This window comes from Falco punctatus, assembly GCF_963210335.1.
Source record: "Falco punctatus genome assembly, chromosome: 1".
Classification (NCBI taxonomy): Eukaryota; Metazoa; Chordata; class Aves; order Falconiformes; family Falconidae; genus Falco; species Falco punctatus.
The window spans coordinates 64,416,139-64,428,641 of record NC_137580.1 but is presented as its reverse complement, the minus strand read 5'-3'; the positions used below and the strand labels follow the sequence as shown (position 1 = coordinate 64,428,641).

At 45.6% G+C, this 12,503-nt stretch overlaps 1 protein-coding gene across 9 annotated transcripts in view; it reads right to left on the bottom strand.

Moving 5' to 3' along the window:
- Positions 1–12,503, bottom strand: part of ADGRL3 (adhesion G protein-coupled receptor L3) — a 359,731-nt gene that overhangs the window by 15,664 nt on the left and 331,564 nt on the right. For 7 of the 9 annotated variants that reach the window (XM_080378662.1, XM_080378666.1, XM_080378664.1 and 4 more), the window contains one exon: positions 1–12,503. This exon is cut by the window's left edge and continues 15,664 nt beyond it. In XM_080378662.1, coding sequence (XP_080234788.1) covers positions 11,698–12,503 — 806 coding nt within the window. In that variant the 3' untranslated portion in view covers positions 1–11,697. The other 2 variants (XM_080378667.1, XM_080378668.1) reach the window with 1 other exon arrangement.

Genomic DNA, 12,503 nt, shown 5'->3' with positions numbered 1-12,503 from the left:
CCGTTTGCTAACAAATTCTGCTAAACAAAATTGGTGGCTGATTGAGTAAACATTTATACATAAATAAACCAGCGCAGACCTCTTCAGTTCCTGAGATTCAGCCAGTTCAGTCTCTCATAAATAATACAGTGATGAATTCTGGCGTTACAGCACATGATAAAGATACCTATCCTCAAAGTCTGAGGCGAACTAATCCATAGGCATGAATCAATCAGTTCATTTTAGTCATACTGGCGTTATATAAATGTCGCTAAAATCAATGCCTGAAAGACGTTAACAGATTAATAAGCCCTCATGCGGTACATCTAACTGGGATGCAAACCTACAACACATAACTTGATGCCGAATACAGCTATACAAATAATTTGAATAAGTCATTTTAATAGAAAACTCAAGGTCAGGCCTGTAACGAGCAGGCGTGGTTGAGAAATATCTGGCGCGTTATTAATTTCAGACAATGCCAAGTTCTTTTTCATAATGTACATTTTAATAATGCTTTCCATGATAGCTTTTCATACCAGTTCATCACCAGGAGTACAGTAATTACAATGTATTAAGATTCATTCCATGCCTGAGGAGTAAGGAAGTCCAGTTAAGATATAGAAAGCAGGTGAAACGCCAGTCACTATTGACACGGGGCCAGACTAAATCAGAACTCCGACCTGGAGAACCCAGCAGCCGGGTGGGTTTGGTAACAGCACCTCCCGAACCTGCTCTTCAGTGAGTAACTGCCTCCTCCCCCTCCTTGTCAGCTCATCTCCACACATCACCTGTGTGCCATCGATCTGGAGGCGGGGGAAGGGATTCATCATTTTTATTAGGACTTGGGGTCAGTCCGGCTCATCTTTACAACCATCGCCATTAGTTACAGGTGTCGGTGTCTTTGGGGTTGGTCAGAGAGAGAAAAAGACATTGAAGTTTGTCACAAATGCCTCCAAGAATAACTCTTCTAGACACAATGGCAAGGCTTTAAGGTGCAGGGTGATGGGATTGTCTAGGGAAAGAAACTAATAGTGAGGGCTGTAATTAAAAAAAAAACAACAACCACCCAATTCAACCCAGATCATGAGCTTTCAAACTTTTTGGAGGTATTTATTTTGCTGTTTGATTTTCAGAACACTTCAGGCACAAAGATGGGGTGGATTGTTCGTATTTTTCATTATTTTTTCTCCCTGCAAAGAAAAGGCTGACAGCCTTCACTGGGTGGGAAACCTGAATCTCCCCAAGATGATGGCCACCTTGCCTGGGGCAGCACACAAGGCTGGAGAAGTGGGCAAAGGAGGAGGTGTCCACATGTAGCAGACAAAAGCATGGTGTCTCCTGCACATCAGTTTGATAAATAAATCACTCGGCACTGGCAGTTGTTAGTTGTTAATGGTAACAGCAGCCCCAACAGAGCTGGATGACAGGAGGTATTCAAGTACCCAAGAGGAAAGGACCATCCCTGCAGCTCGCCTTGAACCAGTGCAAGCAAATTACCACTCTGGATGCCCAAACCCTTCAGTGCTTTGAGGCAGCTTCCAATTTCTGTTGATCACCCACTGGCCTTTCCTTGCAAAGGTAAGGGGCTTTGCCCCCAGTATTATGCTAAGGGTGTGAAATAGTTGGTTTATACTGTCTGGCTTTTTAATGTGGAGGTGACACTTCCACCTTGGCCCTGCTTCCTTGCAAAATGCTGGGCTGAAGAGAGGCTTTTATGTCTAGAGAAAGTTATCCTGGGTAATTTTCAAAATTATCTTTTTTTTTCTGGTAAGTGTTTTTTTCTCATTTCAATTCCTAATTCCAATTTTTTTTTTTTTTCTAATTTCCCTCTGCTGCATGAAGCCATATGGTTGGACTCAAGAGTAAATAAGGCATAAGTAAGCTTTAAGTTGTGAAGAATGAAGGGGAAACTCTAAAGCTCCTCTCCTGCCTCCATCAGGTACCCTGCTGCAGCAGCCTGCATCCTGCAAACACCCCTGCCTGAGAGCAGCCCTGTTCTGCTGGGGGTGTTTGCAGGTGGCTGTTGTTGTGTCACGGTGGGGGACAGTGGATGACAACTCAACACAGAGCAGAGATTTATCAGCTTTTGCTCATCTAACACCCCCTCCCCAGCCTGCCGTGCTTTGTTCCCCATAGAGATGCAGACACTACTCTGCGCTCATGTTAATAAAGCTGGACCCAGCAGCACTACCTATGACTTCTTAAATGTGTTTAGGCATATAAAGATGGGTACAACATACACATCCATATCCTCTCTTCTTCTCTCATGGACACAGCTATGCAGACATGGGGACTTGCACTGGCTGGCAGCCACCTGCACAGGGCATGGTCTTGCACACGCATTTGCACACACGCTGAGGAGAACCGCACATACAGGCACCAGCTGAGATGAACACAGATGTCTACGCATGCCTCCACTTACCCAGGTGAACAGTTGGCCCAACACCATTACATCATTAACAAGTCTTCAGGGTTTCTTTTATTTTCTTTCTTTTTTTTTTTCTTTTTTTTTTTTTTTTTTTTTTTTAAATGAATGCTAAAAGCCTTGGGGGAACCACACCAATGAGGTTTGCATCCCTCTGGTAATTTCTGCCCATCACCCCCCCTCCCCACCCCCTCCCTCCCCACCCCCCAACCTGCATCAAGCAGCCCAAGTCCTCTGAGGGCTGTAGCTGAGTATTTACACCAGTGGAGACCATGGGCCCAGCAAGTCCACCCTGTTTACAGGAATGAAGGAGAAACGTCTGCCAAGTCCTCTGCTGGACACATCTGTCATCTTTCAGGTGCCTCTTGCGCCTGCTGCGGCAGCACAGCTTGGCTACGAGACCCCACGCCAGCCTCCACTGGGCAGGAGCTGTGATTTCCTATATATCCATCCCCAGCTGAGCTGATTGAGAAACGCTATCTTCAAGATACTAAGGCTCATTTTTTTTTCCCAAAAATATCTCTATTTACACAAGACAATAAAATCTGAGCAGCTTTCCCTGCAGAAGCTTTTGCCAAGTGGAGCCACTGCTGGACTCCTATGCCGGTCCCTATTTACAAGCAACAGCTTCGCTCGACAGTACTCTGCTGGCAAGTTCAGTTTCTGGTGTAAGGATTATTTCTGTGTCCCTCTTTTCCTTCCCTCATTACCTCTCTGCACAGACAGGTCTGTATTTACAACAGGGACCTGGATCCAGCAGGCTCTCCTTCATACAGCCCAGCTTGCGAGCACGGAGAGGGGCTCAGGACGGAGAGTTGAGCATGCTCAGCCATCTTTAAGTGTTTTTAAGTTGCAAAGCCAATGTTTGGAGCAGATAAAACTCATTTCTTATTACAAAAGACATTTTTCTCCCATTCTGCTCATCTTAAAAAAAAAGCAAGCGACCAAGCGGCGAGGGTGCTTCCCAGGGCGCTGCCGTGTGAGGGGCACCGGGAATCACAGACGGGCTGTCTTCTCCTTGGGGACACGAGGGTCTAACCAGGGTTTTGACTGAGGCTAGTTTCTCTGGCCTCTCCTGTTGCATGATCCCAAGTGAGGGATGGGTAAACCGAGGCACAGAGGAGCTGTGGCAGCACACCGGCATGGGCTCGCCGAGACAGGCTCGTCGGGCACCTGGGCGCTAGATGACACTGTCTTCCATGGTAACTCGCCTGAAGACTGGCTCCTGCTTGGGCGTCCTTCCGCTTTCTGTGGAAAACAAGAGGAGAGCAGGTAAAGCCCCAAAGCAAGACCCTGCAGCAGCCATCAGCTATTTTATAGACCATTTTCACTCTCAAACAAAGCACAAGATGCCCAGGCTTGCCTCGAAAGGGAAGGCTTGCTCAGAGAGGTAAAGATATTTATGGTCCAGCATCCCATCAGGAATCTCCTCCTCCCACCAACCTTTTTGTTGAGGCCTGTGGTACAAATTTGCCTGGCTTTGGCCCCACATGAGCGAGTTATTTTTAAATGGTGTAAGGACCAGCAGTATGAGACACTGCTGCCCACTGTTCTCTGGATGAAGGGCAACGCCAAGGTGCCCCTTCGGTCCTCTGGGTTTAGCCCAGCTCAAGCAAGGAGAGCTCAGAGCCAAGCTGCAACCACCAGCTTGTACAAGCCCAACAGGGCTTCTTTGATCAAACTGCCATTTTTTGTGACGTCGTGCCCCCCCCCCCCCCCCCCCCCCTTAATAATAAATAGTCAGTATAAATGACTGCAGAGTAAACAGATTTGTTTTGCTATCAGACATTATCTGAAGGGTACTTCACATCCCGAGTGCTCTGCATTACAGCTGCCTCTGCAATCAGCGCAGGCCTGGGGAGGAAAATGCCTTCTTTCACACGTGCAGATAAGGGAAGAGGCAGCCACATACAATTTGGGGTAAACACAGGCAGGCTTTTTAATAAATGATATTTCAGGGAGAGGTTAAAATAGGCTAGACACATTCAAGAAGAATTAAGAGATGTCCTGGGGCCATTTTCTAAGTGTAAATCGTTTCACCTCATCTCCCACCCACCCAAGGGCCAGCATATCTGTGTTGCATGGCAGTGTAGAAAATACCATAGGGGAAGTGTGGCAGACAGAGCTGGCAACTTTTTGGGCATCTCCCAGCTTGGCTATTTTGGCTGTTCTTTTGGGCTTTTTCTGAAGAGCAGAGACTTTCATCCTTTCCTTGTTGCTCATCTCTTTTCCTTTCAAGCAGTGGGATGAATTTTCTCCTTCCGTTTCTGCTGCTGCTAGCTCAGAGGGCTGCTTTGCATTGCAACGCAAACTGCTAGCAGCTAAAAATGACTGGGTGCACAGTGCATCTCAGAAAAAAACAAATACAAAATTCCACCTATTTAATATGAAGCACTTTTTCTGGCTGGTATCAACAGCAGCTTAAGCAATGACATCTTTTGTCTCTATGTATGAATGGTAGCAATACAAGCAAGGAGGGTGAGGCGAATGTGACCAAAAGGCAGAGCGGAGGTGCTTGCACCATACGCAACTCATCTGTTTATCAGGGAGGGATGCTCACAAAAAAAAAAAAGCTGCTGAGGTCCTTGGTGGCAAACCATAAAGCCTTCTTTCCTTTTTTTCCTTTCCTTTTCTTATTTTTTTAAATGGTGAGGAAACCAGGGGCCGGCCAGAGCAGGCACCCAACAGCCGCAGCAAGGCTTCAGCCTGTCTCAAGTTGGCCTCCCGTTGCACGTTGCACTCTAAGACCCCGCGTTTCTCTCCACCTGCTCACCAAAAGCACTCAAACTGCTTTTGGTACATTTCAGCCACAGGATGAAGCCTTGTCAGAAATTAGGAGCTTTTGTTTACGTCCCCCTGCTTGAAGTCCATTTTCCCACCCCACTTCCAGCTTTTGTGCAATCAAGTGCTAAGGGGTGCCTGAAGCCAGGTGGTGCTGCTTCCCGAGTGGCATACCCAGAAATCCTCCGCTCAGTTCGTTGACCACTTGGTTTTTCAACAGTCATCCCCCCAAAACACTTCTTAGTGGATGTTACCGTAGGCTCTTGCCTGTTGAATGGTGAAGCCTTTGCTGCCAGTGGGACACAAAGGCTGCAGGGCTCGTGCCTGCATTGAGCTTTCCTGCCGTGGGGACCCAAATTAAACTCTGCCTGAGATACCTCAGAAAGAAGTGGGAGAAGACAGGCTGAAAACAGCTTTATTACAGCTATAATTTACCCATCGAGCATCCTGCTGCTGGAAATAACCTTTCCAGAGCTGTAACATAAGATGCAGTCAATTATAAGTGGCAGTTGGAGATATCAGGTGATCTGTACAAGTATTCCCATGCACAATAGCTGAGGAGGTTGTGCAGTGGCTATGTTTGTGTCTTTTAAGTTGATGTTTGGGGTTTTAAGCAATGCTGTCAAAATATCAAGCATTTGCTTCCAGCCCATAATAACTGCTCTGTATACCAACGTGGTTTATTTTTATTTATTGAGGTTTTAACTTGGGTTTTTACATGTGTACAGCATATTTAAAGAGTAGAAATATAAGAAAAGAAAATATGTGAAGGATGAAGAAATAAAAAGACAGCAAATAGGTAGGATGATTTTTTTTGTTGTTGCCATTTTGCTGGAGAAGACTATCACCATATTTCTGGCGTACCAAATACAACAAACAGGAAGCACCTGTAGAAAGCTATTCTGATGTGAAAAAGGAAGATTTCCAAGCTATTCTGGCTAGTCTCAATATTTCAGCATTAAACAGACCATCCCTTCTGAACCGGGGTGATGCATGATCTGGTATATGATCCATGCAATCCCAGGGCTTGCCAAAGCCCTTGGGAGAGCAAAACTGGCTCTATACCAGCTGCCTGCGCTGAACAAAATGACTCTTGGTGCAGAGCAGGGGGTGCTGCTGCCCTCCGGAGGGTACCCCTTTGGGTGTTTTCTCCTGGCCGCACTGCTAATGTCCCTGCTGAGGATGGCCACCGCTAACGCAACCACCACCGCCTTCCCTGGGAGCATTCATCACCAATTTTATCTCGTTTCAGCTTTACGCTGCAGGATGTTCTCCACGGTTACCAGAGAGCCTGCGACAACATGACATTTATGTAATGTTCATGAGCACAGACTATTTAAACCCTAAAATATTCATTAAACAAAATTTGCATAGAGTCTAGCTGAATGCAGCAGGTAGCTAAAACTAAAGTACTTTTCTTTCTAAGTGTAAGGAGATCAGGGTGTGAGAGATGACCAGGCCGGTGCTCTTAGGCTTTCAAGATAGTTTTTTAACAAGATGAGCTATCTTTTTATCCCTGTTATCCAGGCAAGTCTGCAGGGTATTATATTCTTTACAAACTAGTGAGATCCAGAGCATATGGGGGTATGTAGGAGAGAGGCCAGCTGGCCAGAGAAGAGGGAAGGGGGATTCAGGCAATAGGGACACACACAGAGACACGCAAGGACTCCCCGGAGCTAAGCACCTCCCACCACCGCCACTATTTCCCTTGGCCCTCTGAAGCATCTCACTGCTCATTACCTGGGGGCAGGGAGGAAGGGAAAAGATTAACCATCACAGATTTCAGGAAATTAAATGCAGTCAACAGGTGGAAAGGAACAGCACCATGATAAGTAATATTGCCTACAGAGTGCCTCCAAAGCTGTGATGACTACACCCCATCCGTAGCAACCCTCCAGCCTAAACAGTCTTTCTTGGCCTGTCATTCCCCTTGTGTCTCTTCTTCACACGTTTTGCAGACATCTTTAGTCTCTTATGGCTCTTGCAAAAAATGGGCAGGCATTGCCCATTGGAGTCAGTGTCCTTAAGCAGTGGAAAACACAGGGACTGAACAATAAACTGGTGAGTCAGCTTGTTACAGGGCAGCCTGCAATGGGATTACACAGGAAAAATAACCCAGTCCCATGCAAATTAGAAGTCAGGAGAAAAAAGAGGGATTCACAACTTGCAAAGCATCCTGAGATGATTTCAAGTAAAATGCAAGGCACGGTGCCTTGTAGTTCCCTGTCCCCCTCTTCCCACCTGCAAGCAAAGCTTTCCAAAAGGATGCTCAAGCAAGGAATTGACATTGACAATTCTCACCCCAAACATGCCTGGCAACCTGTGCCTCCCAAAGGTGGTCCCATGTTTCAGAAAGGGATTTCTATGTATCAGGGTGATGTTTTCATTCTATCAAGCACTGTCTGCCTATATTCAGTTTGGTTTTCATTGAAAGTGGGATGCTTATTGCACTTGAATGATGAAGCTTTAATCTTCTCCTTATAAGGCAAACGGGGTTTTGTTTGTTTGTTTTTTGTTTTGTTAAACAAAGTGCTAAAAAAGAAGATCCTTCTAGTATAGGGCTGATTATCCCCTTCCACCCAGCTTGCAAAGTTATGTGCCCCGAGCATAGGTATGGATTTAACACCATAATCACTACTACCTCTTCATCAAGCTATTTTCTCTTATCTTTGCCTTGGCTCAGTATTAAGAAATGCCTTAGAAGTTTTGTAGCTCTCCCTCATACCCCAGGAGCATTTTAGGGACTGAGGACTTAATATTGACTTGAGTTTCACATGCTGCAGTCTGCACAGAAGACACCAGTACATTGCCACGTGGCTAAGAATTGTATCTACTGAGCTACTTATCAACAAGCAGAAACCTTCACCATGCCCATAATCAACTCTCTGACACAACAAAAGCCTATTTTCAAGGGGAAAAAAAAGACAAAAATAATCCCCATCCTGCTCCCTCCATTACAGTCTTAAATAATTTTTGGCTTAATATAATTATTAATATCTATTTCCCCTCTGTTTTGTGATTCAGCTGTTTCCAAAGCTGTAAGCACCGACAGCAAATCCTGTGGTGCCAGAGCAGCCTGGGGATGGAAATAATCAGCTTGAAAATAAACACCGTTCTTTTGCAATCAAAGTGCTAATAGGCATGGTGGGCTGGCAGACAGAACCTCGAGTGAGCAGGGATGGAGAAGAGGGGAAAAACAGCTTGCCCACTGATAAATCCGAAATACACAGAAAGGCTGGGGAAGAATGACTGTTGAGAGTAAAGAAAGTCAAAGATTTTCAGCAGAATGCAATCATCCCATAGCAAATCCACCACTGGTTTGCTCTTGCATAGTTTCAAACATGCTGGTAAATACCATGTTAATTACCTACCTCCCATTTTATCATGACAATATTTGCTAAGGTGTATATCACCCTCCACATTAGTTCAATCCTTCCATATCGCTGGAAAGCTTTTTGTCTAATACAGTAAAAGACAAGTTTTACTTTCTCCAAAATAAGAGGTACTTCAAGTATTCCAAGCCTCAGCTGCCTCCATTGGGCTGCTACATGGATTGCTATGACCACGTGGGTCTTAAATGCTTGATTTGTCTGCATGCATAGGTCTACCCTGCATGCTCTGCCCAGCTCCATCATTGCTGGCATGGAAAATAAACTGAAACAGGGAGGCAAGAGCATGACCTGGCTGGCCAGTGGCTGCTTTGCTACAAAGCCAGGTGATTCCCAATCTCCCTTGCTGAAACCTAAACCTGGCAAGAGGCACAGCTGCAATTGGTGCTGGGTCAGAAATGAAGTTTCCTTCCCTAGATGTTTTGGCCTGAGTGCCTGGCTGCAGGAACGACTCAGGTGACTCAAACCAGACTCCAAATGCCACCAAATACCACCACCCCCTGGTTCTCCCCATTGACAAGCCCCTGCTGAGCAGCACCAAGTAGCATTGCCCACACGAGGACAACCCCAGGATGGAGGCGGAGCTGCTCCACTGCTGCATTTATCCTCCGACACTGGGAATATGTTGTCTAACACAAGCGTCACTGGCCTGCTCCAAATCTTTTGTCTTTTATCCAGCTTGACGGGAGCTGGATGGAGACAGCTTGGATGGAGGCAGCACCAGAACCCAAAGCCCAAAGCATGGGAGGGCTTTGTGGAAAATCACATACCGAGAAATTGGTACTGAGTTTGTCCAGAGGAGGTTATTTTCACTGTCAACTTTTCTGTTCTACTTTGTGGCTTTCTATATCCTGATGATGAATCCTAATTGCTCCTAAGGGACTGTAAAGGGGAGGCCGGAGGAGAGCTGCAGAACGCCAGCGAGCCATTGGGACGGGAAGGGCGATGTGGCCCAGGATGGTGCTGGCACCTTGCATATGCCCGGAGCAAGAAAATAAAGAGACAGCAAACAACGACCGAGGAGGCCTAACGGGGACTTGTTTTACTCTTTGACATGCTACCAGCAGTTTTAATCTCAGAAGAACCAAAATCTAAAAAAAACAAATTAAAAAAAAATAAAAAATCATTACAATGATTAAAAGGTACGACACATGAAATACTATACTCAAATCATCCGCATGTTGTGGGCTAGTTTATACAGTAGGCACAAAACAGACCTAGAATCACCTGCAACAAATGTTGACTCGTGTTGTTCTCACCCCTAAACAAGTACTGCTAGCCTGATATTTCTAGTCAGCCATAGCTGCACAACCTTCGTGCTTAAATTGCTCGGGTTAGGCCTCCTTTCTTTGGCATTGCTCACCCATGCCATAAAGGAGTGGAGACTGAAGACAACAATAGAGAGAGGAAAAACAACAACAACAAAAAAAGAGATTAATCGTACAGTACATACATACAGTATCTTCTAAATTGTGATCAGTTGTTTATTGGTTGGCAAACAAGCTTCACTTTTACAACAAATATTAGTAATGAGGTCATTCAACTGTTGAGACCGTACAAAATGGATCATAAATTAAAAAAGAAAAAAAGAATTCATACTCCGTGCTGCTAATTTACCTCCAGAAAGCCTATGTTACTTAAAAATCCTGTCAAATAAATAAATTTCCTGTTAGGAAAAATAATGAACAGAAGATTTTTCTTTTTTTTTTTTTTTTTTTTTTAAATCACCGCAAAGTACTTTTTAGCTCACTACGCATCAATCGATTTTCATCTTAACCACTGCAGTACAAGTGCCTAAACTGGGGACCAGATGGAGCCATGAAGGCCTTTCGCTCCTCCAGGGAAATGGCTGTCTCCTGTAGAAGCCCTGCCACGACGATAAAAAAAATAAAATAGAAATTGCCTCTGGATGAGACCCTACGGCCTGGCTACGGGGCTGCTCGCCAAAGATGCTTTGCAGGATTATCATCATGATCAGTTGTGCACTGTCAACGGGGAAGCTCACCCTGCTCTAGAGTCTGCCAAAAGGTGTGCCGGCAATATGCCGGCTGAAAAAGTTAATACATCGAGGAAATAAAAAGACTGTCTTGGCTGAAAAGAAATGGTGATTTCTATATGGTCCTTAGAAAGTGATGTTCTTTTCTGTTTCTTCCCAGTGAGATTTTTTTACTGGGATGGGAGGGGATGGAGGTGAGGGGCATTGGAAAAGGCTAAAGAAAATAAAAAGAAAAAAAAAAAAAGAAAGAAAGAAAAAAGAAAAAAAGAGGAGTTATGAAAAACCTTGCTCCTACTGGTAGACAAACTTACAAGACCAGCACAACAGAAAAAAGTTTTTTTTTCTTTTTTTCCACTACATTAACAGGGACGCAAGTTCTGGAGGAACAGAAAGCAGACTATATGTGCAATGCTAGTATCTGTACATTACATAGAAATTGTTTGCTTCTCTTTTTCTGCCATTAGTTTTTATCATCCGTTAATACAGCAAAATGTAAAATATGCATTTAGCACAGAATTCTAGGATTCCCTTCCGTCTCATTAAATTTGTTTTTGTTTTGTTTGCTCCCACAGCAAAGGGTGCTGCAGTGAAACCAAGTTGTGAGTGACCAAAACCCATGACGTGATCTGGATTGGTAAGAAACAGTTTTGCTAGCTTGTTTTTGTGCAGCGCTCCCACCTAGATGCATCATCGCCTACTAGTTTCAAATGCACGTTTTTGGCCTTTTGTTTATTTTTTTTTTTCTTTGCCTTTTTTTTTTTTTTTTTCCCCTCTTAAATCAGGTCCTTGGTATTAAGAGCAACAAAGCATCAAGGACTGTTTAAACAAACATGGCATAACTTGAGAAGGCCACGAAGTGTGCCGTTATCTATCTCTTTCATTAACATAATGAAGTCTGTCTGGAGGGAAGGAGGATGGGGGGAGAAGAGGGGGGCAGCAGTTATTGTCTTCTCCGGGCTGGCCTAAAAATTCCAGTAAAAAAAGTCTGAGAGTTTCCTTTTGAACAGCATGAAGATTTAGGAGTACACACAATATTACCACTGTTTGGATTAACTCAGAACAGTAAACCGAGCGTTACGGAGGGGCTTTTTGTTGTCTCTTTGCTTAATTTTTTGCTGAATCTTCTATAGACTAGTGACCAAGTGAGCAGGTCCTTTTGCATTGCCGTCCGGGGGGGTTCCCTCTTTGTTTGGTGGGACTATAAAACCATCGCTGCTGCCTCGACCTAGCTGGTAGTAAGTGTGTAGCTGATGGACGTGGTTCCTGGAGCCGAGGTTGGGCATGCTTTTGTAGTAAACATCGTCAGCATCGCTGCCACCGCTTTTGGCCGGCGGGGGATCGGTCTGGGTGCTGGCAGTGACGCTTTCTGTCATTGGCATGCCAGCCAGCGCAGGCATACTGGTGTAGAGAGAATCCCTGTTGGGTGACTGGAGGTCGTCCGTGTGCTCGTTGGTCAGCAAGGGGAAAAAGCTCTCACTGTTGTCTTGCGGGATGCGCCGCCGGCTGTAGAGGTGGGGCTGCTGGTTGTCTGCCGAATACACCCGGGGGGGCAGCAGCGGGGCGTCTGACTCCTCGTGGATGAGCTCCAGGCCCAGGCTTTCCTCATGGGTGAAGGAGGTGGCGTCGTCCAGCACGATGGCGTCGTCCTCGCTCCCGCCGCCCACGCTGTTGACGAGTTTGTTCATCAAGTTGCGGCTCTGCTCGCTGGAGCGCTCATGGTTGTTCAGGTAGGAAGGGATGTAGTTGGAGGTGAGTTCCTTCAGGATCTTTTTCTCGAGGGCGTTCTCAGTGTGGTTGTACCCGCGGTCAAGGATTTGCACGCAGTTGCTGAGGTACTCGCCGCTGGCGATGCTGTAGCTGTTGCCGTGATTACCATTCAGTGGTAGAGTATCCGTGACACTTGTATCCCTGGCATTGTTCAGAAGCCCCT